Source organism: Hemitrygon akajei, chromosome 21 (genome assembly GCF_048418815.1).
Source record: "Hemitrygon akajei chromosome 21, sHemAka1.3, whole genome shotgun sequence".
Classification (NCBI taxonomy): domain Eukaryota; kingdom Metazoa; phylum Chordata; class Chondrichthyes; order Myliobatiformes; family Dasyatidae; genus Hemitrygon; species Hemitrygon akajei.
The window spans coordinates 37,288,988-37,315,742 of NC_133144.1; the positions used below are offsets into that span (position 1 = coordinate 37,288,988).

Genomic DNA, 26,755 nt, shown 5'->3' on the forward strand with positions numbered 1-26,755 from the left:
CTGATGAAGGATCTCAGCCTGAAACGTTGGCTACTCATTTCTCACGGATGCTGCCTGACCTGCTGAGTTCTTCCAGCGTTGTGTATGTATTCTTTGATCCACAGCATCTGCAGTTGTATTTTTGTGTACTAAGATAGGTGGTGTTGTGGATAATGAAGTAGGTTTTCAAAGCTTGCAGAGAGATTTAGGCCAGTTAGAAGAGTGAGCTGAAAGATGGCAGATGGAGTTTAATGCTGATAAGTGTGAGGTGCTGCATTTTGGTAGGACTAATCAAAATAGGACATACATGGTAAATGGTAGGGCATTGAAGAATGCAGTAGAACAGAGTGATCTAGGAATAATGGTGCATAGTTCCCTGAAGGTGGAGTCTCATGTGGATAGGGTGGTGAAGAAAGCTTTTGGTATGCTGATCTTTATAAATCAGAGCATTGAGTATAGGAGTTGGGATGTAATGTTAAAATTGTACAAGGCATTGGTAAGGCCAAATTTGGAGTATTGTATACAGTTCTGGTCGCCGAATTATAGGAAAGATGTCAACAAAATAGAGAGTGTACAGAGAAGATTTACTAGAATGTTACCTGGGTTTCAGCACCTAAGTTACAGAGAAAGGTTGAACACATTAGGTCTTTATTCTTTGGAGCGTAGAAGGTTGAGGGGGGACTTGATAGAGGTATTTAAAATTATGGAGGGTTAGATAGATTTGATGTGGGTAGGCTTTTTCCATTGAGAGTAGGGGAGATTCAAACAAGAGGACATGAGTTGAGGGTTGGGGGCAAAAGTTTAGGGGTAACATGAGGGGGAACTTCTTTACTCAGAGAGTGGTAGCTGTGTGGAACGAGCTTCTAGTAGAAGTGGTAGAGGCAGGTTCGATATTGTCATTTAAAGTAAAATTGGATAGGTATATGGACAGGAAAGGAATGGAGAGTTATGGGCTGAGTGCAGGTCGGTGGGACTAGGAGAGAGTAAGCGTTCAGCACGGACTAGAATGGCCGAGATGGCCTGTTTCCATGCTGTAATTGTTATATGGCTATATGGAAATTGTTGGCAGCCCTTTCTTGAAATTACAATAGGGAATAGAGTCTTTGGGCCAATGTCCAACACCCAGGTAGCACAGCTGGTAAAGTCTTTCCCCCACAGCTCTACTGACCCATGTGCTCCTGATCTCTGGTGCTGTCTGTGTGGAGTTCGCATGTTCCAGGTTTTCCATCTCCACCAAAAATCTCCATCACACACACAGATGGAAAAGCAAGGACTTAGTAGGGATAGTTTCATTTTTGATGAGGTACCAAAGTAGAACAATGGGGTAGAGCAGTGGATGTTTTCTACATGAACTTCCAACTGTAAAGATCGCTCACGGCAGATTGGTCTTGAAGATGTTCCTGTTCTTATTCTCTGTGCTTTTGTCTGTGCATCTCCTTCCCTACAGCACCAAAGGGAACCAGAAAGGTTCTTTGACAGTCTGCTCACTTCAGTGGTCACTAACACAGGCTGTGGAGTAGATACAGTAGCTCTGCTTGGCATCCTATAGCATCTAGGATTTGTAGTTCTGTGCCTAGCACAATATTGTGGGCACATTCAGTGATTTAAACTATGTATGAAGGGTCAGGAGTAGGCACAGAGAAAGATGGCATATTTTGACAAGGCTGCCCAGATACTGTGCACAAACTCAATGGATGACTTGGATGACAAGTGTACATCTAACTGTGTACCTTGTCCAGCATGTGGAAAGGATCCCACATGTATATTCCTAAGAAATCTGGATATGTAGGTTCTAGAAACACTCTCATGGAATCAGAACAGAGACAATTATGAGGAAGTGTTTAATTTAGTGTTGATGGTGCCCCATATCTCACAACATTTAAGAAGCGCCTGAATCACCAAGGAATGAAAGGCTGTAAACCTCATGTAGTAAATGGAATGAGTATTGATAAGTATAATTGTCTGCTCGGATAAGAGCCTGTTTCTGTGCTGTACCGCACTATAAGTCTAAATCAAAGAGATGTCATTCCCCGGTTTAAAGAAGGCACGGATTAGGTAGCTAATTAATGCAATTGAGGAGATGAGCTCTTGACCAGAGACTAGACTGTTCTATTTGTTAGAGGGGTAATGGGATAAATTGAACAACTCCTTCAGTGAGCCACTGCGGCTGTGATATAAATGTCCAAATTTCTGAACTGGATCTACGTTTGACTCGCAGGAACAGCAGAGGAAGGGTGTGATCCTGGCATCAGAAAACAACTTCACCAAGGCCGTGGCTCACCATGCCTCTGAACTCCACATCCCAGTGTTTGTCATCCTGTCTGCCAGCACCCCACCAAGCAGAGTCAAAACCTGCCGTGAGTACGGCGCTATGGTGATCACCTATGGGTGCAACATAAAGGATTCACAAAGCCATGCTCAGAAACTGGCCAGTGAGAACGGCTATCTCTATCTGCAGGAGTAAGTTACCAAACTACTAGTTATTTATAAACTGGGATGCACCCCCGATTTCACAACGGAACAAGGCAGAATTCTCAGCAAAGATCTCCTCACTTTTCCTTGGCAGATTTGTAGTTCAGGCCTTTATTATTGAATGCATTTGGGAAAGGGATGAGAATATACAATTTTCCTTTTGCTGTGCTTTTTGGGGAGGAAATCTGATCAAAGTCTTTACAAATATTAATGTCTTTGATAGCTTCTGCACATCCAAGGTCGGGCAGTCTTTCATATACAGGAGACCGGAAGAAGAGGTAATAAATGTGAGGTGGCTAGGTCATCAAACACAGAATCATTGTTCCTGGGGTATTCCGTCCCTCATTCAAGTCACTACCTTTGGTTTAACCAAGAAGCTGGAATCACAGCTCCCATCAACTGAGGGCTTGACCTTTTATCCACTGCATTGGAAAGGTAAATGGGTTCTATAACCTCATTTGCCTCTGTTTCTGTTGACAGCTCAACAGAATTCTGTTCCCCTGGTACTCCTGAATTTCCCCCTCACTCCCCTCCAGTTATTTATAGTCATTATTTTAACTTTTCTCCTTCAATAATCACTAACTCCCTCCCTACATCTCCTTTTCCTACTTTTGAGATCGCCTTTAAAACTCCCTTTGACTAAGTTTTTGATCATTCCATTTTGTATCTCACGATATGGTTGTTTTTTTGTTTTTGTGTGATTCTCCAAATAACTTTCCAACAGGTTTTTTAATCTTAAGGCTGCTGCTGAAATCTGTTCTTTTTTATTGTTGATAGACTGCATTCTCTCTCATGTCTGTATGAATCCAGAAGAAGGGACAATAGATGTGAGATAATTTTTTTAAAAAATATTTAAAACATGGTAAGAATACAGAACTCTAGCAAGGTATTTGATAAGGTACCCTATGCATGGCTTATTGAGAAAGTAAGGAGGCATGGGGTCCATTGCTTTGTGGATCCAGAATTGGCTTGCCCACAGAAGGCAAAGAGCGGTTGTAGATAGATCATATTCTGCATGGAGGTCAGTGACCAGTGGTTTGCCTCAGGGATCTGTTCTGGGATCCCTACTCTTTGTGATTTTTATAAATGACCTGGATGAGGAAGTGGAGGGACATATTTGTAAATCTGCTGATGACACAAAGGTTGGGGGTGTTGTGGATAGTGTGGAGGTCTGTCAGAGGTTACAGTGGGACATTGATAGGATGCAAAACTGGGCTGAGAAGTGACAGATGGAGTTCAACCCAGATAAGTGTAAGATGATTCATTTTGGTAGGTCAAATATGATGGCAGAATATAGCATTAATGTTAAGTTTGGAGGATCAGAGGGATCTGGGATCCTATGGACACTCAAAGCTGCTGTGTAGGTTGACTCTGTGCTTAAGAAGGCATAAGGTGTATTGACCTTCATCAATAGTGGAATTGAGTTTAGGAGCCGAGAGGTAATAGTGCAGCTATATAGGAACCTGGTCAGACCCCACTTGGAGTACTGTGCTCATTTCTGGTCACCTCACTACAAGAAAGATGTGAAAGCTATGGAAGTCTCCTCTGCACATTTTCTTACACTCTCCACATATACTGCAAGGATCTTTTGAATATTCCCAGAATTCTGTTTTAATCCCAATGTAAATGGCTCTTGGAGGTACAGGTAGCAGGGACACATCCTTACAGCTCCAGTGAGCCAGGTTTGATCTTAACCTGTAGTGTTGTCAGCGTGGAGTTTGCATGTCCTCCCTGTGATCCTCCCAGTGATATGCAGGTTGGTAGGTTGATTGGTCATTGTCAATTGCGTCTAGTGTGTAGATAAGTGGTAGAATCTGGGAGACGAGGAGAATGTGGGGAAAATAAAAAAAACGTGGGATTAATGTCAGCGTAGTGTGAATAGGTGTTTGATGGCTCAGTAGGCTGAAGGATCCATTTCTGTGCTGTATCTTTATGTCTGCAACACCAGGACGTATAAGCAGATTAAGGAGATTTGGCATTCTCCCAAGGGAACACAGTCTCGATCTAGTGAAAAGTGAAAATACTACAAACAATATATATTTGCACATTGGTTATTACCTGGAATAAAATTCCAGATTCAGAGATCCAGGTAAAATAAATTAGTGACTATGAAACCCCACTGTTTTCCAAAAGGGAAGGAATATTGGCCCCTGGTGGATGTGACCATGTTGTGTATCTCTCTGATAGGGAAGACAGCACGCCATACCTGGCAGGACTGGGAACCATGGGGCTCGAAGTTTATGAGCAGGTGAACAAACTGGATGCTATTATTCTGCCAGCAGGTGGGGAATGCCTTATCCTGGCAGGAGCTGCAGCTCCCATCAAACACCTAAACCCAGCTATTACTGTTATTGTGAGTATCCACATACTGACTCCTTACCATCACATTAAAGTGTGTTTTTGGTGGAAAGTTAACACAGTCCTGACTTCTTATTTTTCTAAGGGTCAACGCAGTGGAGCGGGAGGTGGAACTGGACTTTGAGCTAACCAATGTAAAGTGTTGTAGGTGGTGGAATCGGAGATCTGCATTGAAGCAGAATGAATGGATTCATTTTGTCCACATCAATCCACACTCCCATCAGATATTGGGTTTCGCTCCTTCAGACAGTTGCTGATTTCCTCTCTGTAACTAGATTGACTTTTCTCCTCTGGTGGAGAGAGTCTTTGAGTATTTGGCATTGCTGAAAGATCAACACATATCATAGTTATCAGCCATTTATTGAAATCCTTGAGCTCTTTTAAGCCAAAGGTTTGTTGGACAGACTTAGGAGGATGTGGTTTTTTACCCTTTGGGGCAATCCAACAACACCTTAATTAGCTCCTGGATCTCTTTCTTGATATTATCAAACCAATCTCAATGGAAGAGAAATGAAGAGTCCCTTCACAAGGACTAATTAAAATGGCCTTCATGGCACTCTGAAAACAGGCTCTTGTTGGGGAGTTGTTTAGGTTGTCAGTGAGGTGTTGACTCAGTACAGCAGCCTTTGCAGGGCCCTCTGAGACCCTTGATATTGAATTTCCTGCAGCGATGTTTTTTACTGCATCACCATTTGGGGCCAAGCTGGTGAAGACTACAGGCTGGATTGGCAGAGTTGGTCCACTGTCATCGACACCTGGGGTGGCATGGGTGATGCAGACATTTTCCTGATTCCTCTTCAAATGAGGGCTTAACTTAACATGAACCAATATTTGGTTGAAGGGCATTGCCATGGGGCCCTGTATTTGTTGTACATGACCAGCAGAGCTAGGAGGCTTTCACTCCAGTTTAGGTCAGAGTTATAAGGTAAACTTCAGAGATTAAAGCCTGAGGTAATGAACTATGTCACTTGGCATTCCAATTTGAAGCAGAAACACATTAATACTGGGATAAACTATTCAACAAATGATTAGAATGACAATGGTGATATCCAGTGGCTGTCAGACTGTTTTCATTACAGTGAGGTAGACTCAAATGCTCAAGGTAGTTTATAATTGTGGACACTGGATGATGACAGGATTGAGCTTATCCTTGGTCTTGGCCTAAAATGTCGACTGTACTTTTTTCCATGGATGCTGCCTGGCTTGCTGAGTTCCTCCAGCATTTTCTATGTGTTGCTTTGAGCTTATCCTTTATGGTTTGTATGATTGTTGTCATGTGCCTACAAATTGGATTGAGTTCTAATAATTTTTGGCCTAAAATGGCAACTGAAGGGATAATTCCCTTCTCCAACCCCTTTCCCTCCATAGACCTTGGACATTCAAAATTCTGGAATAGATTTTGTGATTATACTGCATATCCTTTGGTTCCTTCCCTTGAAGGTTAATAAGCGATTTGATGAGTTTTTTTTTGAAAGAAATTGATAGGTAAGGTGGCGAACTCTCTGATGGAGGGACTTGAATAAGGGGTTATAATCTTCTTATCAGACCCAGACCATTCAAGAAGTCTGATGCAGGATTTTGACCCAAAATGTTGATGATTCCTTTCCTCCGGGAGATGTTGCTCGACCAGCTGAGTTCCTCCAGCAGTTTGTTTGTTGCTGCAGGGAAGGTGTCTGAAACACAAAACTGTCAGTTACAAAATGTGGGAGATGGTTACTTCAATAATAATTTAAAACCCAGATTGCTAATTGTTTTCTATTAAAGAGTATCATCGAAGCATGGGAGATATTATTAACGCAGATGGATAGAGTCAAGGTACAGACTTGACCATGCTTTAACTGGTGATGCAGCTCAAGGAGTTGAGGGTCTACTTAAGCTCCTCCATTGTGAAAGACCAATCTTGGCACCCAACATTAACAAACTATCTCCAAGCCTGTGACTAACTCTAGAAATGAAGCCAACCATTCATTCCTGTGTTTTTGACAATGACTTGCTCAGTTATATAGTTCAAAGTATGTTCTGGTTGCATTCCTGACTTATGAAGAAGTCCAGCGTGCTGTTGCTCGCTCTCATTACTCGCATGATGTGCATGGGTTTTTTTTCTCCTTATGTATTGGATGCTTGTCATTCTTTCAAAGGGTTCTTTTGGGTTTCTTGTTTTGTGCTGCCTGCAATCTCAAGGTTGTATAATTTGTACATCCTTTGATAATAAATGTAATTTGAACTTTTGAGCTTGAAAAATCTGGCTGCTGAAGTCAGAAACAGTGGAAGTGACTGGAGGTAAAAAGGCACACTGTGAATGTGTTGCTGATGAGAAATCAATGCAGTGAGATCAATTTGAATGGGAATCCCATGTGTTATCAACTGCACTTGTATATTGGGATTGTGCCCAATGCCTCTCTTTTCTAGTGCCTGTGTTTTTGTCAAGTGTCTGCGAATGACCACTAGTTGTATTTACATGCAGGGTGTGGAACCTGAGAAATATCCCATTGCACAACAAACACTTGGGAAGGACCCTACTCCAAAGGCATTATCTTGCACCAACCACAGACTCTATGGAGGTAAGCAGTTTCTGAGATACACAAATATATGACAAGTGGCTACTTAGCCCAAGTAGCCCTACAAGAAATAGCCCAGGTCTGGTTTACCTGCCCACCTCCTTTTCTCCTTCACTCTTTTTTTATCTTAACCAGTTTAATCATAGAACAGTTTCTGTTCAACTACTAATCTCTGGAGTGAATTATTTAGCTCACAGCTCTCTGTATAACCATTCCAAGTGTCTCCTGCCTTCTACTTTCTAGAAGTAACTTGGTGTTAATACAACAACATATAACCCAGCATCTTGTCCTCAGCTGTAAGGAACGCAACACAATTAAAGCTATTTAAATGGTCTGGGCTGGAAGTCTCACTGGTCAACCTGCATGAATTCCATAATTAGTTGAGTTGGCTTTCTGGAAGATGAAACATCCTTTTCTTTCAACTAATGTTGCAATAACAGTGCAAACAACAATGGGGAATTCTGTTGAGAACCTTACTCTGATAGTTTAATATCTATGAAAGTTTCAAATCCACAAAAAACAAATTCTTGAATCAACAGTCCTAGAGTGAAAATTCTATTGACCAAAAGATAAATATTTATTTATTTTTGCATGTGTTGGGCATGTAATTTTGTTTGGAATCAGGGCTTAAAGCTGATCAATCCAATTGCCACAACTGTGAAGGTAGAATCTCAGTCTAGTTGAAACCTCACAGTTAAAACAAAATTTCCTTAGGTTGATTGGATTCAGATCCCCCAGCTGCACTATTAGTTGATGTAGTTCATGTTTAAAAAGCCAGTTTGTTCCATCTGGGTAGGTTATGGTGTCTAGAGGTTGGAAGCTGGGACTTCCTTGGATGTCAGGAAGGGTATTTTCCCTCAGTTGTCAGGGGGAAGCTGCTGCTGCCTAAGGAGGTGAATGATAATTCAATCTATTTCCATATGGGATATTATGACATTGATCAGGAACTGACTGCATTTATCTGAACTTGTCTGATTCCCTTAAGGGAGTTGAGGAGGAGCATTGCAGATGTTTCCTCCCAAATGAAGACCCATGTATTTCACTCTCCCAAATGATCACACGAGTGAGGTGAGGCAGGTATAAAATCTTTCTAGGTTGCCTGAATAATAAACAGGGGTATCTTTGTCCCCTGTAATGCCTCGATTTTGCAGTCTCATCCTTGATTTCGGATCCCTACATGGGATTGATAACCACTTCAAGGATCATTATCCTGCAAGACCTTTGTGCTGGTCCAGTGGTCTCCTGCTCACTTCCTATAAAAATCAACCAACCATCGGTGGTTTTCCTTAGGTTGCACTCTCTGTAGCTCTTTAGAAAAGCCTTTTTTTTAAAACCTCGACACATCTCTCTTCTTTTAGGTCACCCTTTAAAATCTAGAAAAAAGCTCAGTCCTAACAGTCCTCACAGATTAATACCAATACTGTTTGAAATGCAAGCATTTGTTGTTGTTATTGTTATTTTCACCTAATAAAAACTTAGCACTATGAGGCTCATTCTGCTGCAATAGTAAATCTGTCTTTTTATTTCACAGAATTGTTCAACTCATCTTCTGGCAACAATGCCTTCCAGATGACCGAGAAACTAGTAGATAAAGTTGTTACTGTTAAGTAAGTATTATTTCTTCATAATGGTTCAAATTTAGAACAAGATTTTTAGTTCCTGCCATACCAATAACCCATCTATGCATGTATACCCAACAATATGTTTCCATGCCATGCCAGAAATATTCACAAATAGGGATATTTGCTAATTTTCACCTTATTTTCACTCACTTACTTCCTTACCCTGTGTACCACTTAGTTGGCACAACCAATATATCATGTTATTGAAAATTTGTTAAAAACCTGCAGGTGCTAAAAATCTGAAGTGCTGGAAATACTCAGCAGAACCTCTGAAGAAGGGTATCTGATCTGAAAGGTTGACTCTGTTTATCTTCCCACAGGAGCAGCATGATCTGTTGAATATTTCTAGTATTTTTTTGTTTTTGCTTTAAATATCCCATTATTGTCACACTGAATATGTCAAATGGGTTCAGGAATAAACTTCACAGAGGGATATCTGTCAACGTTAACTACTTGGTCTTCCAAATTGGTCGAGTTGACTTCTTCCAAAGTGGTTATCCCCATCACCTTCTCAAGACTGATGATGACACTTGTGGACATCTTTGCAAACATGTGACTGACAGGCAGAGAGGACACAGCGACTGCAGCTACTGGAATCTAGAGGAATGCTGCTTGACCTGCTGAGTTCCTCTAGCACAGAGGTGTCGAACTCAATTGCACATGGGGCCAAAACTCAAAGCACACTTTAGGTCGCTGGCCGAACAGGATAAACATTTATTGAACACACTAAAACTAAACATTTTTTGAACATAAATATGAATAAAAACAGACAGGAATATTATTCCAGAAAAAATAAACTAAAACTTTAAATAACTTAAATATTTTGCTCTCCATAAAAATATCTCCTGTCAGTATTATATAAGTTAGAAATATGAGCATGCTGCAAAAAAACCCTGAAAATATAAATAAAATTTGTGCTTTTCAGCAAAAGTTAAAACAACAACAAATCAAAACACTCAGTTTTCTTTGCTCTTATGCCATTTTGTCAGAGCTGGATGCTTGGCATCTTTTCTTGGCAATAAGTTCGTTTAGGTTTGGTGTAAGGTTCTGTGTTGTGAAGATTCTCAGGATGGACTGCAGGTGTTCATCAGTGAGACGACTCCTGTGTGATGTTTTGTTAATCTTCATCACTGAGAAAAGCTTCTCACACAGAGATGTGCTACCAAACATGCACAAGGTTCGAGCCGCATGTAGATGGAGCTGAGGCATTGCTTCAGGAATGAAGCAAATAACTGCAGTGTCGTACTTTGCCTTTAGTGTCCCATTACACTGCAGCTCTATCAGCTCCATCTGAATCTGTACAGGTGCAGTTTCCACGTCGACCGCAAATGGGTTGCGAAGCAGCTCGAAATTAATTTTTTGTGCTTCAAAGTCACCAAAGCGCCGTGCGAACTCAGTGCGAAGAATAGCATTGTATACAGCAACAGACGCTTGACGCGGGAATGTTCCCGGGTAGCCTATCGGCAGCTGTTGCGTTGCATTATGGGATCTGTAGTTTGTGTGTTATCAGCGCTTCATATTGCCGGGCCATTAATAATTAAAATAATAGATCTATCTAAAATGATCTCGCGGGCCGGATATAATTGTACGCTGGGCCGGATATGGCCCGCGGGCCTTGTGTTTGACACCTATGCTCTAGCACCTTGCTAGTGGATTGTCAGTAGAATTGGCTGATTTTAAACTTAACCTTAACTCTGCATTTCCATTTACCCAAGACAAATACTTACCTACCTTTGCTTTAAATATGTCCAAAGGCTTCCGCTCCCCTTTCAGGAAGAGAGTTGCAAAAGCTCGCAATCTTCTGTGAGAAAAAAGAATGCCCACATCGCTACCTTAAGTGGGTGGCCTCTTGTTTTAGACAATTTCCCTTAGTTCCAGATTTTCCCATAGGAGAAAATACCTCTCTGCTTCCATCCTGTCAACACCTCTCCAAATCTTTCATTTTTCAATCATTGCTACATACTCTTCTAAACTCCCATGGATGCAGAACAAGCCTGAACTACCATTCCTCATAGAAAGAGAACCCACACCTTCCAGGAATTGGACTAGCAAGCCGATTTTGAAGAGTTTTCAATACATTAAATAAAGAGGCCAGCACTGCCCAAAGTAATCTAGGTATGGCCTCACCACAGTTCTGTATAACATAAGCATAATCTCCCAACTTTTATATTCAACTCCCATTGCAGTAAGGCAAAACCATTCTAGAAACTTTCCTAATCGCTTACAGTACTTGCATACTAGATTTTTGAAACTTGCACCAAAATTCCAAAACCCCTCTGTCCTCAAAGCTTTATAACCTCTCGTCTTTTGGATAATTTACTTTTTTAAATGGATAATTTCACATTGTCTCATATCAATGTTCCTGGATTTCAGTGCTTTAAAAGGGAAGGGGAGGAGGGTTGGCATTACTGGTCAGGGATACTATTACAGCTACAGAAAAAGTGGGTAATGTAGCAAGATCCTCTTTTGAGTCAGTATGGGTGGAAGTCAGGAACAGGAAGGGAGCAGTTACTCTACTGGGGGTATTCTATAGGCCCCCTGGTAGCAGCAGAGATAACGAGGAGCAGATTGGGAGGCAGATTTTGGAAAGGTGCAAAAATAACAGGGTTGTTATCATGGGTGACTTTAACTTCCCTAATATTGATTGGCACCTGATTAGTTCCAATGGTTTAGATGGGGCAGAGTTTGTTAAGTGTGTCCAGGATGGATTCCTGTCACAGTATGTTGACAGGCCGACTAGGGGAATGCCATACTAGATCTAGTATTAGGTAACGAACCGGGTCAGGTGAGCATCTGGGGTACGGTGACCACTGCTTCCTGGCCTTTAGCATTATCATGGAAAAGGATAGAGTCAGAGAGGACAGGAAAATTTTTAATTGGGGAAAGGCAAATTATGAGGCTATAAGGCTAGAACTTGCGGGTGTGAATTGAGATGATGCTTTTGCAGGGAAATGTACTCTGGACATGTGGTCGATGTTTAGGGATCTCCTGCAGGATGTTAGAGATAAATTTGTCCCAGTGAGGAAGATAAAGAATGGTGGCGTGAAGGAACCGTGGGTGACAAGTGAGGTGGAAAATCTAGTCAGGTGAAAGAAGGCAGCGTACATGAGGTTTAGGAAGCAAGGATCAGATGGGTCTATTGAGGAATATAGGGTAGCAAGAAAGGAGCTTAAGAAGGGGCTGAGGAGAGAAAGAAGGGGGCATGAGAAGGCCTTGGTGAGTAGGGTAAAGGAAAACCCTAAGGCATTCTTCAATTATGTGAACAAAAGGATGACAGGAGTGAAGGTAGGACCAATTAGAGATAAAGGTGGGAAGATGTGCCTGAAGGCTGTGGAAGTGAGTGACGTCCTCAATGAATACTTCTCTTCGGTATTCACCAATAAGAGGGAACTTGATGACGGTGAGGATGATATGAGTGAGGTTGATGTTCTGGAGCATGTTGATACTAAGGTGTTGGAGTTGTTAAAATACATTAGGTTGGTAAGTCCCCGGGGCCTGATGGAATATTCCCCAGGCTGCTCCACAAGGTGAGGGAAGAGATTGCTGAGCCTCTGGCTAGGATCTTTATGTCCTCGTTGTCCACAGAAATGGGACCGGAGGATTGGAGGGAGGCAAATGTTGTCCTCTTGTTCAAAAAAGGTAGTAAGGATAGTCTGGGTAATTATAGACCAGTGAGCCTCACGTCTGTGGTGGGAAAGCTGTTGGAAAGGATTCTTAGAGATAGGATCTATGGGCATTTAGAGAATCATGGTCTGATCAGGGACAGTCAGCATGGCTTTGTGAAGGGCAGATCATGTCTAACAAGCCTGATAGAGTTCTTTGAGGAGGTGACTAGGCATATAGGTAAGGGTAGTGCAGTGGATGTGATCTACATGGATTTTAGTAAGGCATTTGACAAGGTTCCACATGGTAGGCTTTTTCAGAAAGTCAGAAGGCATGGGATCCAGGGAAGTTTGGCCATGTGGATTCAGAATTCGCTTGCCTGCAGAAAGCAGAGGGTTGTGGTGGAGGGAGTACATTCGGATTGGAGGGTTGTGACTAGTGGTGTCCCACAAGGATCGGTTCTGGGACCTCTACGTTTCATGATTTTTATTAACAACCTGGATGTGGGGGTAGAAGGGTTCATTGGCAAGTTTGCAGATGACACAAAGGTTGGTGGTGTTGTGGATAGTGTAAAGGATTGTCGAAGATTGCAGAGAGATATTGATGAGATGCAGAAGTGGGCTGAGAAGTGGCAGATGGAGTTCAACCTGGAGAAGTGTGAGGTGGTACACTTTGGAAGGACAAACTCCAAGGCAGAGTACAAAATAAATGGCAGGATACTTGGTAGTGTGGAGGAGCAGAGGGATCTGGGGTTACATGTCCACAGATCCCTGAAAGTTGCCTCATAGGTAGATAGGGTAGGTAAGAAAGCTTATGGGGTGTTAGCTTTCATAAGTCGACGGATAGAGTTTAAGAGTCGCGAGGTAATGATGCAGCTCTATAATACTCTGGTTAGGCCACACTTGGAGTACTGTGTCCAGTTCTGGTCGCCTCACTATAGGAAGGATGTGGAAGCATTGGAAAGGGTACAGAGGAGATTTACCAGGATGCTGCCTGGTTTAGAGAGTATGCATTATGATCAGAGATTAAGGGAGCTAGGGCTTTACTCTTTGGAGAGAAGGAGGATGAGAGGAGACATCATAGAGGTATACAATATATTAAGAGGAATAGACAGAGTGGACAGCCAGCGCCTCTTCCCCAGGGCACCACTGTGTCAATACAAAAGGACATGGCTTTAAGGTAAGAGGTGGGAAGTTCAAGGAGGATATTAGAGGAAGGCTTTTTACTCAGAGACTGGTTGGTGCATGGAATGCACTGCCTGAGTCAGTGGTGGAAGCAGATACACTAGTGAAATTTAAGTGACTACTAGACAGGTATATGGAGGAATTTAAGGTGGGGGTGGGGTTATATGGGAGGCAGGGTTTAAGGGATCTCTTGCAGGATGTTAGGGATAAATTTGTCCCAGTGAGGAAGATAAAGAATGGTAGTGTGAAGGAACCGTGGGTGACAAGTGAGGTGGAAAATCAACAACATTGTGGGCTGAAGGGCCTGTACTGTGCTATACTATTCTATGTTCTATGTTCTATATTCTATAATGCATTTAGCAGATCTTTGGCCACTTATTAATCTGCCCACATTCTTTTGTTGCCTCCTTATGTTCCCTTCTTTTTCTACTTGCTATGTGTCATTGAAACCAGTCTGTAAATCTCCAACAGCTGAGATGCAGTGCAAGTTGATGTGTTGTTGAAATGTAACAGAGCAGGGAAACTTGTGTTCCGTGCTGTGTCAGCTGAAACCATGCAGACAGCAGTCTCAACCTGGGGCTAGAGACGAGGAGAAACAATGAACCTGACAGAGTTCCATCACTCAATTGCTATCAAGTAAAGCTTGCTACTAAAGTCAGGCATGTGTGCATTGGCTGAGGGTTAGAAAAGTTTTAGTTGTTAATATTCTCCAAGTGCAAATGCTGAATGAAAAAAAGCCATCTTGTTTTTAGAAAACTCCTAAAAGTTTTATAAGACGCTAGTCAGGCCACACTTGGAGTATTGTCAACAGTTTTGAGCCCCTTATCTCAGAAAGGATGTATTGTCATTGGAGAGAGTCCAGAGGAGGTTCAGAGGATGATTCTGGGAATGAAGGGGTTAACATATGAGGAGTGATTGGCAGCTTTGGACCTGAACTCACTGAAATTTAGAAGAATGCAGGGAGATCTCAGTGAAACCTACTGAATGTTGAAAGGACTAGATAAGGTGGATGTGGAGAGGAAGTTTTCTCTGGTGCATGTATCCAGAACTAGAGGGCACAGCCTCAAAATTAAGGGGCAACACTTTAGAACAGAAGTAAGGAGGATTTTTTTAAATCAAAGAGTGGTGAATCTGTGGAATGCTCTGCCACAGACTACAGTGGAGGCCAAGTCCATGGGTATATTTAAAGCAGAAGTTGCCTGATTTGGTTGGGGCATCAAGCAATATGATGAGAGGGCAGGTGTATCGGGTTGAATGGGATCCGGTATCAGCATTGATGAAATGATGGAGCGCAGTCAATGGACTGAATGGCCTAATTCTGCTCCTATCTCGTGTGGTCTTAGAACAGAAAGTATTTGGTACTGTTGAGTGGGGACACCAGGAGAAATCCCCTGCTATTCCACAGAGAGGACAAAGAGATTCTTGCATTGATCTGGAAGAATAAACAGGGCTTTGGTTTCACACTTGGCAATGTATGAGAATGTTGCTGCACCTGTGGGGCAGTATCTCAGTGCCTTTGGGAGAGGAGGGGAAAATGAGAGGAAGTGGGAGAGATGAAAATCAAAAGTTGCCTCAATAAAGTCGCACAATGACTGCTCTTCTCCTCGGTGAGAACTCTTGTATTTTATCTCTCAGGGAAGCAGACATCCTGCTCTCCATTCTTCAAATTATGGAGTATGAAAGGTCAACTGTGGATGCCATGGGAGCTATTGGCCTTGCTGCTGTGATTGCTGGAAAACTACCAGAACTCAAAGGCAAGAGGTGAGAATTTCATCCAAGTCAATAGTTTAGGTCCGTCAGCTCCATATGTCAGACACGGCCATTGAAATTTTGCTAAATCCTTGGTACAGAACTCAACCGGGGTTTCCTTTCCACAACATAATTACAAAATCAAAATTTCTTGGAGTGATGCACTACAGAAGGAGGCAAGCGGGACAATGTGTTAGCGATTTGCAAGAGCTAACCTTTCAGTCGTGCCCCCCTGCTGTTTCCCTGAGCCCTGCATTACTTTTCGCCATTAAACATGTATATGGTTTCCTCTCGGAAAACAGAGAGCTTCTCCTCTGAGAATTCTGCTATTAGAGCTAGCACATTACTGAGCCAAATGAATTGTAATGTCATAGCAATGATTCTGCTCAGCAGATTTGGCATCAGTAATTCTGTTTTTCTGAAATTTAACCCATGAACAGTTCTTTCCCTCTCTTGTGTTGAATTCTCACTTGCCCCTGACATTTAGACGCAGCAGTCTTTGAATCTGAGCCAGCATGAAATCGATGTGAAGAAACAGCATCACATTTTAGTTAGAAGGAAGTCAGGAGGCAGAGTGCCAAAGAGGTGATAAAATGCATGGAATGCAAATCTGTAAAAGCAGCGTGAGAAAGGGAGGGAGATTTACAAGGATTTTGCCTGGATTGGGGAGCATGCCTTATGAGAATAGGTTGAGTGAATTTGGCCTTTTCTCTTTGGAACAATGGAGGATGATAGGTGACCTGATAGAGGTGTATGTACAAGATGATGAGAGGCATTGATCGTGTGGATAGCCTGAAGCTTTTTCCTGGGGTTGAAATGGCTAACACAAGGGGGCATAGTTTTAAGGTGTTTGGAAGTAGGTACAAGGGGGATGTCAGAGGTAAGTTTTTCACACACGTGGGTGTGTGGAATGCACTGCTGGTGAAGGTGGTAGAGGCAGATACAATAAGGTCTTTTTTAGAGACTCTTAGATAGGTATGTGGAGCTTAGAAAAATAGAGGGCTATGCGGTAGGGAAATTCTAGGCAGTTTCTAAAGTAGATTACATGGTCGGCACAACATTATGGGCCGAAGGGCCTGTGATATGCTATAAGGTTCTTTGTTTCTAATAAACTCCAATATGGCAAAGTGGAACCAACTACCAGTGACCAACATTGCCATTTTCCAAACCACCATCATCTAATCTAGATCCTAGGAACCAGTGCTCACCACAGGCTTAACTGGATCAGCCAGCCAAATAGTAGAACAGGTGAGGGCCAATATTGTGGCGTATGTCACTTTTCACTAGACTCTCAAAGCCTTTCCACCTTATCCAATACAAAATAACTTTGCCGAGATGAGTTTGGGTCCAATAACATAGTGAAAGGTCAACAGCATCCAGGGGAAAGCAACCTACTCAATCAGAACATAATTACACAAGAATCAGAATGAGGAGTAAGGCAATTGGCTCCTCAGGTTGCTGCACCATTCTGTAAGCTTAGGGCTGATTCAATCTTGGCCTCAATGCCAATTTCTCACTCTCTCTTCAGACCTCGACTCACTTCAGTTTAGATGCTTGGTAATCTCCACTCTCTCTGGTGTTCAGAAGTCCAATGTGTCAGGTACCCCTGAGGAGAGAAATTCATCTTCACCTCAGTCATAAATGGGCTTCTGAAGCAATGCTGTTGGCTCTAGATACCCTCATGAGTGAAACACTTCCTCTGAACATGAACCCTGTCCATCCCCATTCTCTCAATAAGAATAGACTGAGTTTGCTTCTTTATGAATTAATCATTTCATCCCGGGGCGAATCTTCTCTGCACTCCCTCCAGCACAAGAATATCTTCCCTTAAAAGTGAGAGACCAAAATTGTACAATTTTCCAGCTGCTGCCTCACTGCAGCCTATACAATTGCATGAAAACTTAACCGGCTTTATATATTGCATACTCCATAGACCAGCTGCCCATTCCCATTCTGATATGTCTATCCATGGCCTCTTCTACTGTCAAGATGGAGCCACCCTCAGGTTGGAGGAACAGCACCTTATATACCGGCTGGGTAGCCTCCAACCTGATGGCATGAACATTGACTTCTCTAACTTCCGTTAATGCCCCTCCCCTTTTTACCCCATCCCTGATATATTTAGTTTTTTTTCTCTCTCTGCCCATCACTCTGCCTGTTCTCCATCTCCCTCTGGTGCTCCCCTCCCCTTTTCTTTCTCCCTAGGCCTCCCGTCCCATGATCCTTTCCCTTCTCTAGCTCTGTATCCCTTTTGCCAATCACCTGTCTGGCTCTCAGCTTCACCCCACCCCCTCTGGTCTTCTCCTATCATTTTACATTTCCCCTCCCCCTCCTACTTTCAAATCTCTTACTATCTTTCCTTTCAGTTAGTCCTGACGAAAGGTCTCGGCCCGAAATGTCGACAGCGCTTATCCCTATAGATGCTGCCTGGCCTGCTGCGTTCCACCAGCATTTTGTGTGTGTTGCCCATTAACCTAATTGCTTACCATATCTGAGTAGTTCTAGTTGCTTGGCCTCTGTGCCTCTATGCATGTGCGTATACTGCCATTCTGTTGGGTAGGATTTGCAAGACACCCACAGGAACACTCAGTCCATGGTAGAATCCTGAAGATACAAAGGGTACATAGGTCAATCAATCTGCCTTGTGGAATATAAAATCTCATTGTGTCGGAAGTAAAACTTTGGCATGAGTAGGAGATCAGCTGATTAGCAGGAAACAGAACATGTATGAATGGTCACCAACATGATACAACTAGTTTGCCAAAGGAATGGTGCTGGACACTCAACATTATACAACTTATGTAAATGTCCTGGATGAATTTGCTGATGACGTAAAGACAGGAGGAAAAATAGATTATTAAAATGATATAAGAGGACTACAAAAGGAGATAGATAGATGGTGAGTGGGCCACGATCTGGTAGAAGGAATATAATGTGGGGAAACACTATTGTCCATCTTAGCAGAAAAAAAAATTGAAGAATTATATCAACACCCACAAAATTCTGGAGGAACTCAGCAGGCCAAACAGCATCCTTGACAATTAAGAAATAGGTGATGTTTTGGGCCAAGACCCTTCAACACCCTTTATTTTTGTATTTTCCCAGTGGTGAGAGATTACGTAGCTCTCATTGCAGAGGGTTCTGGGCTCCCAGAGCATGATACACAAATGGCTAATGTTCAAGTAGACAAGTAAATAAGAGAGCTAACAGAATGTTTTTTTTGTGAAGGAAATTGAATACAGAAGTAGGGAGACTATGCTTTAGTTATATACAGTAGGTCATTGATGAGACTTTTTTGGAGCATAGTGTAAACTACTGGTCTCTTTATTTAAGGAAGGATGTTAATGAATTGGAAGCAGTTTAGGAAAGGTTTACAAGATTATTACCTGGAATGGGTGGTTTGTCTTACAATCAAAGATTGGACTGGAAAGCTTTTCACCATTTGAGTTTAGGAGAGGGACTTGATAAAAAAAAGGTCCATAAGACTATAAGTCCTAGGAAAAGAATTAGGCTATTTGGCCCATCAAGTCTGCTCTACCATTCCATTATGGCAGATTTATTATCCCTCTCAACGCCATTTTCCTGTCTTCTCCCTGTAACCGTTTACCCTGATTGATCAAAAACCTATCAACTTCTGCCTTAACTATACCCAATGACACAGGCTGTACAGATGTCTGTAGCAAAGAATTCCACAGATTCACCATGAATGGCTAAAGAAATTTTTTATTATCCCTGTTCTAAATGGACGTCCCTCAATTCTGAGGCTGTGGCCTCTGATCCTAGATTCCTCCATTATAGGAAACATCGTCTCCACATCCACTCTAACCAGACCTTTCAGTGTTCAATAGGTTTCAATGAGATCCCCCGTCATTCTTCCAAACTCCAGTGAGTACAGGCCCACAGCCATCATACGCTCCTCATATGTTAACCTTTCATTTATGGGATCATTCTCGTGAATGTCCTCTGGACTCTCTCCACATCCTTTATTAGATAAGGGGCCAAAACTGCTCACGATACTCCAGGTGCGGTCTGACCAATGCCTTATAAAGCCACAGCATTACATCTTTGCTTTTATATTTTAGTCCTCTCAAAATGAATGCTAACCTTGCATTTGCCTTCCTTATCACCGACTCAACCTGCAAGTTAACCTTTAGGGAATCCTACACGAGGACTCCCAAGTTCGTCTGCACCTCTGTTTTTTGAATTTTCTCCCCATTTACAAAATACTCCATGTCTTTATTCCTTCTACCAAAATGCATGACCCTGCTCATCCTTACATTACATTCTATCTGGTTCACCTTGGTCCAATCTCCCAATCTGTCTAAATCCTTCTGCAGACTCTCTGCTTCCTCAACACTACCTGCCCCTCCCCTATCTTCATATCATCCACAAATGGGGCCACAAAGACATCAACTCCTTTATCGAAGTTATTGACATACAATATGAAAAGAAGCAGTCCTGCCACTGATCCCTGTAGCACACCACTAGCCTTGGAACCAACCAGAAAAGACCCCCTTTATTTCCACTCTTTGCCTCCTGCTAATCAGCCAATCTTCTATCCATTTGAGTATCTTTTTCATAATACCATGACTCTTATTTTGTCAAGCAGCCTCATGTGCAGCACCTTGTCAAAGGCCTTCTGGAAATCCAAATAAACAACATCCACTGACTCTCCTTTGTCTATTCTGCCTGTTGTTTCCTTAAAGAATTCCGACAGACCTGTCAGGCAAGATATTCCCTTTAGGAAACCATGTTGACTTTGGCCTATATTATCTTGTGCCTTCTTACCCCAAAACCTCATCCTGAATAATAGACTCCAACATCCTTCCAACCACTGAAGGCAGGTTAACTGGCCCATAATTTATTTTCTTCTGCCTTCCTCCCTACTTAAGGTGTGGATTGGCATTTGCAATTTTCCATTCCAGAATTGGGTGATTCTTGAAAGATCAGTACTAAGGTCTCCACAATCTCTTCAGCTACCTGTGTCAGAACCCTGGCATGTAGTCCACCTGGTCCACGTGACTTATTGACCTTCAGACTTTTCAGCTTCCTAAGCCCCTTTCCCTTAGTAATAGCAACGCAACTCACTTCTGCCCCCCGACACTTACATTTCTGCCATTCTGCATGTGTCTTACACATTGAAGACTGACACTTATTAAGTTCCTCCACCACTTCTTTGCACCTCATTACCACCTCTCCAACGTAATTTACCAGTGGTCCAATATCCACTCTAATCTCTTTTTTACTCCTTATATATCTGAAAAAACTTACCGGTACTGTACCCTGAAAAAGGATATAGTACATTCTCAGTGTATATGACGAATAAATTCTTCTCGGGCTTCCAGCCAGGTACAGATATCAATTATGACCAATGTTTCAATAACAAATTCTGCCATCTTCATCAGGGATAATGCCTGGGCATGTCTAGTCTGGTATCCCATTCCCCAATTGGTTAGTCCTCATCCAATCAAATTTCCGCTCTTTCACCTTGTTTACAATTGAATTCCAGTTCTTACTTCGAGTGAGACCTTTGTCTTTGTTAAAATTCTTCTCCTCTAATTTTATTTCAATGGTTTCCTTTACCAGGTAGTCCCAAAAGCCATTGGCACGGCACAGTAGGTTTGGGCTGTTGAAGTCCATCCTACGGCCATTGCAAATGCAGTGTTCTGCTACCGCCGATTTCTCCGGGAAACCCAAACAGATACATCACCTGAGCTCCTTGATGCAGGTTTCCACCATGCATCCTGTCTGGCCAATATCCACTGCCTCACATTCACAGGGAATCCTGTAAGCACCAGCTGACCTGAGTCCCAGATCACCTTTGACTTGCATAAGCTGCGATTTGAGCTTCCTTATGGGTTTGTGGATGGTATTTCTTCAGGATCCTGGTGATCCTTCCAGAAACTGTGGAAATATAGAGAAGACAGGCAGTAGAGGAGGGTTCCTCCTCATTGTTAGGTTTCCTGGCTTTTCCATTGACCCTTGTAATGGAAGCAGAATTAAGCCATCTGGCCCATCGAGTTTGCTCCATCATTCAATCATGGTTGATCCTTTTTTTTCTCCTCCTCAACCCCAGTTCCCTTCTCCCCGTAACCTTTGATGCCATGTCCAATCAAGAACCTATCAATCTCTGCCTTAAGTACACCCAACAACCTAACCTCCACAGCTGCACATGGCAACAGATTCCACAAGTTCGCCACCCTTTGGTTAAAGAAACTTCTCTGCATCTCTGTTTTGAGAAGACGCCCCTCTATCCTGAGGCTGTGCCCTCTTGACTTGACTCTCCCACCATGGGAAACATCCTTTCCACATCTACTCTGTCTAGGCCTTTCAACATTCAAAAGGTTTCAATGAGATCCCCCCTCATCCTTCTGAATTCTAGCAAGTACAGACCCAGAGCCATCAAACGTTCCTTGTATGTGATGCACCATCAATAACTCTCGGAGACATGAGGCGAGATAAAGGCTTTTATTGGCTAGAAGAAAGAACAAGCAGCAATTGACCACCATACTACATCCTGGAGACTGAGACCAGGGCTCAGGCTCCAATCGCCTTTATACTGGGGTCCATGGGAGGAGCCACAGGAGCAGACAGCTGGGGGGCGTGTCCAGACAGGTATATGTAGTTCACCACATTCACCCCCCCCCTTTGTTTAAAAGAGAGTCCCCATGGGGCGAAGTTTCTTACAAGTATATTTACAGGTTAAGTCTATCAGGTGGTCGAATCTGTCGCTGCGATCTACGTAGCACCGGCTGTGATTGCACCGGAGACGGTGGTTGTGCTGGTTCCGGCCTAACTGGAGGTGTCAGCCTACTAGGCGTCAGTGATCCCTCATGCGTGTGCGAAGCGCCTGGTATATGCACGTGCGAGATGCCCGGTATAGGAGTGTCGTGAGGAGCCTGTGTAGGGCTCGGTGTGTGCGGTGTCACCTTGGGTACAGGGTTCATAGTTACCATGGAGTGTTCGGGGTAGTGGTCTGTTGCTCCTGCGGGCGTCAGGTCGCAGCCGGAGAACGTGTCCTCCCGCCCATCAGGTAAGACCACGTAAGCATACTGGGGGTTCGCATTTAGAAGGTGAACCCTCTCGATCAGCGGGGAGTATTTATTGCTCCTCACATGTTTCCGGAGCAGCACTGGCCCTGGGGATGTCAGCCAAGCCAGTAGGGTGGTCCCAGTGGCAGACTTCCTGGGAAAAGAGAATAGGCGCTCGTGAGGGGTGGCATTGGTGGACGTACATAACAGGGAGCGGATAGAGTGGAGTGCCTCGGGGAGGACCTCCTGCCATCGAGAGACTGGCAACCCTTTTGACTTAAGGGCTAAAAGTGTGGCCTTCCATACTGTGGCATTCTCCCTCTCCACCTGTCCATTTCCCCGGGGATTATAGCTCGTGGTCCTACTAGTAGCAATGCCCCTAGTCAGCAGGTACTGGCGCAGCTCATCACTCATAAAGGAGGACCCTCTATCACTGTGGATATAGCAGGGATATCCGAACAGAGTGAAGAGTTGGCGCAGGGCTTTTATGACGGACGTGGCAGTGGTGTTGGGGCAGGGGATGGCAAAGGGGAACCGCGAGTACTCGTCGATAATGTTGAGAAAGTAGACATTGCGGTCGGTGGAGGGAAGGGGGCCCTTAAAGTCAACACTCAGTTGCTCAAAGGGGCGGGTGGCCTTAATAAGTTGCGCCTTTTCAGGACGGTAGAAGTGCGGTTTGCACTCAGCGCAGACTTGGCAGTCCCTGGTCATCGTCCTGATGTCCTCAAGGGAGTACGGCAGGTTCCGGGCTTTCACGAAATGGTAAAATCGGGTGACCCCCGGGTGGCAAAGATGTGCATGGAGGGCGTATAGCTGGTCGAGCTGTGCGCTGGCACACACTCTCCGGGATAGGGCATCAGGGGGCTCATCGAGCCTTCCAGGACAGTACAGGCTATCATAGTTGTAGGTGGAGAGTTCTATTCTCCACCGCAAAATTTTATCATTTTTGTTTTTGCCCCGCTGTTGATTGCTGAACATGAACGCAACTGAGCGCTGGTCGGTCAACAAGGTGAAACTTTTGCCGGCGAGATAGTGCCTCCAGTGCCTAATAGCTTCCACTATGGCCTGGGCTTCTTTCTCCACCGCGGAGTGCCGGAGTTCAGAGCCTTGAAGGGTACAAGAAAAGAATGCTACTGGCCTTCCTGCCTGATTGAGGGTAGCAGCCAGCGTGAAATCGGAGGCGTCACTCTCTACTTGGAAGGGAATGGTCTCGTCCACCGCATGCATCGTTGCTTTGGCAATGTCCCCTTTAATGCGGCTGAAGGCCGCGCAGGCCTCGGCAGAGAGGGGAAATGTGGTAGACTTGACCAGGGGGCGGGCCTTGTCTGCGTAATGGGGGACCCATTGGGCGTAATAGGAAAAGAAGCCCAGGCACCATCTGAGGGTGGTGGGAAGAAGGAGTTCTAACAGAGGGCGCATACGGTCGGGATCAGGGCCAATGACCCCATTCTCCACGACATACCCAAGGATAGCGAGTCGGGTGGTTCCAAACACACACTTGTCCCTGTTATAAGTGTGGGCGCTTTGGTCGAGGGTTACGGAGGCCAGAGTTGAACCGCCTTCTTGGTGCCCGGTAAGCACCGGTGGGTCGGGGCGGGACGAGGTGATGCCGACAAAGATGGCCACCCCCATGTCTCGCATGAGGCGGGCAGGCAAGATGGCAGCCCCCATGCCTCACACGCAGCGCTGCCCAACCCCGCTCGTGGTTCAGACTTACAGACCTTGGTGAAATGGCCCTTCTTCCCGCAGCTGGAGCAGGTCACTTCTCGGGCCGGGCAGCATTTTCAGGGGTACTTTTCGAGTCCGCAGAAGTAACACTGCACGGGCTTGCGACTGGCAGCAGCTGTGGTCGGTTTTGGGGAGTTTGTGGACTCGCGACTGGCAGCGGCGTTGGTGAATTCGCATTGCAGGTGGTGGTGGCGGGGTCTGCAGTGTCCACGGAACCGGCAGGAGATCGCGCGGCTGGACAGCATCAGCGTTGTGCAGAGCAGCCTCCAGCGTGTCGGCCATCTCGATCGCCGAGCGTAAGGTAAGATCAACATTTTCCAGCAGCCGCTGGCGCACGTACACTGACCTGATCCCTGTATCGAAGGTGTCTCGTAGCAGGAGCTCCGAATGCTGCTCCGCCCTCAGACCTTTGCAGTCGCAAGTTCGCACGAGTGTCTGTAGGGCTCAGAGAAACTGCCCGCTCGACTCACCAGGTCGCTGTCGCCGCGTCGCTAAGCGATGTCTTGCGTAGACGGTGTTCACTGGCCACAGGTACTGTCTTTTGAGGGCATCCAGTGCCCCTTGGTAGGTCGGTAGGTCCCTGATAAGGGAGAATACTTTTGGACTTACTCTAGATAGTAATATTTTGTACATTGTGGCAGGTTCGGTCACTGGAATCTGTTCCAAGTATGATTGGAAGCATGCAAGCCAGAGTTCAAAGGCAAGAGCTGCTTCGGAGTCTTGAGGATCAAGGTCTAATTTTTCCGGATGTAAAATGCTTTCCATGTTTTAAACTTCCAGCCAATAAAATCGATGCACCATCAATAACTCTCCGAGACGTGAGGCGAGATAAAGGCTTTTATTGGCTGGAAGAAAGAACAAGCAGCAATTGACCACCATACTACATCCTGGAGACTGAGACCAGGGCTCAGGCTCCAATCGCCTTTATACTGGGGTCCATGGGAGGAGCCACAGGAGCAGTCAGCGGGGGGGGGGGGGGGTGGGGGGGGGTGTCCAGACAGGTATATGTAGTTCACCACAGTATGATAATCCATTCATTCTTGGAATTATCCTTGTGAACCTCCTCTCAACCCTCTCGAAAGCTAGCACATCTTTTCTAAGGTGAGGAGCCCAAAACTGTTCTCAATACTCAAGGTGAAGCCTCATCAGTGCCTTATAAAGCCTCAGCATCATATCCTTGCTCTTATATTCTAGACCTCTTGAAATGAATGCTAACATGGCATTTGCCTTCCTCATCACTGAGTCGACCTGCAAGTTAACCTTCAGGGTGTTCTGCAAAAGGACTCACAAGTCCCTTTACATCTCAGATTTTTGGATTTTCTCCCCAGTTAGAAAATAGTCCACACATTTATTTTTACTACCAAAGTGCATGACCATGCATTTTCCAAAATTGTATTTCATTTGCTATTTCCTTGCCCATTCTCCTAATCTGTCTTAAGTCCTTCTGCATCCTACCTGTTTCTTCAACACTCCACCAATCTTCATATCATCTGCAAACTTGGCAACAAAGCCATCTATTCCATCATCTAAATCATTTATACACAGCATAAAAAGAAGTGGTCCCCTGCGGAACTAGTCACTGGCAGCCAACCAGAAAAGGATCCTTTTATTCCCACTCGCTGCCTTCTACCAATCAGCCAATGCTCTAACCATGTTAGTAACTTTCCTGTAATACCATGGGCTCTTAACTTGGTAAGCAGTCTCATGTGTGACACCTTGTCAAAGGCCTTCTGAAAGTCCAAATAAACAACATCTACTGCATCCCCTTTATCTAGCCTACTTGTAATCTCCTCAACAAATTCCAACAGGTTCGTCAGGCAGGATTTTCCCTGCAGGAAACCATGCTGACTTTGTACTATCTTGTCCTGCGTCACCAAGTACTCCATTATCTCATCCCTAACAATTGACTCTAACATCTTCCCAACCACTGAGGTCAGGTCAATTGGTCTATAATTTCCTTTCTGCTGCCTTCCTCCTTTCTTAAAGAATGGAGTGACATTTGCAATTTTTCAGTCCTCTGGCACCATGCCAGAGTCCAATGATTTTTGAAAGATCATTTCTAATGCCATCAGAATCCTAGAGTACAGTTCATTTGGTCTGGGTGACTCATGTACCTTTACCTCTTTCAACTTTTTGAGCACCTTCTCTCTTGTAATAGTAACTGCACCCACTTCTCTTCCTTCCCACACTACAACATCAGGCATACTGCTAGTGTCTTCCACAGTGAAGACTGATGCAAAATACTCATTTAGTTCATCAGCCATCTCCTTGTCCCCCATTATTATTTCTCCTGCCTCATTTTCTAGCAGTCCTATGTACATTCACGTTTCTCTTATATTTTTAACATACTTGAAAAACCCTTTACTATCCACTTTGATATTATTTGCTAGCTTGCTTTCATATTTCATCTTTTCCCTTCTAATGATTCTTTTAGTTGCTCTCTGTAGGTTTTTAGAAACTTCCCAATCTCC

At 44.0% G+C, this 26,755-nt stretch overlaps 1 protein-coding gene across 1 annotated transcript in view; it reads left to right on the top strand.

Annotated features, from left to right (window-relative positions):
* Positions 1 to 26,755, top strand: part of LOC140714225 (L-threonine ammonia-lyase) — a 60,454-nt gene that overhangs the window by 11,047 nt on the left and 22,652 nt on the right. Inside the window, exons 4-8 of the mRNA XM_073025236.1 lie at positions 2,198 to 2,439; positions 4,639 to 4,804; positions 7,274 to 7,370; positions 8,899 to 8,974; positions 15,412 to 15,537. Of these exons, the coding sequence (XP_072881337.1) occupies positions 2,198 to 2,439; positions 4,639 to 4,804; positions 7,274 to 7,370; positions 8,899 to 8,974; positions 15,412 to 15,537 (707 nt within the window). The remainder of the gene's footprint in view (positions 1 to 2,197; positions 2,440 to 4,638; positions 4,805 to 7,273; positions 7,371 to 8,898; positions 8,975 to 15,411; positions 15,538 to 26,755) is intronic.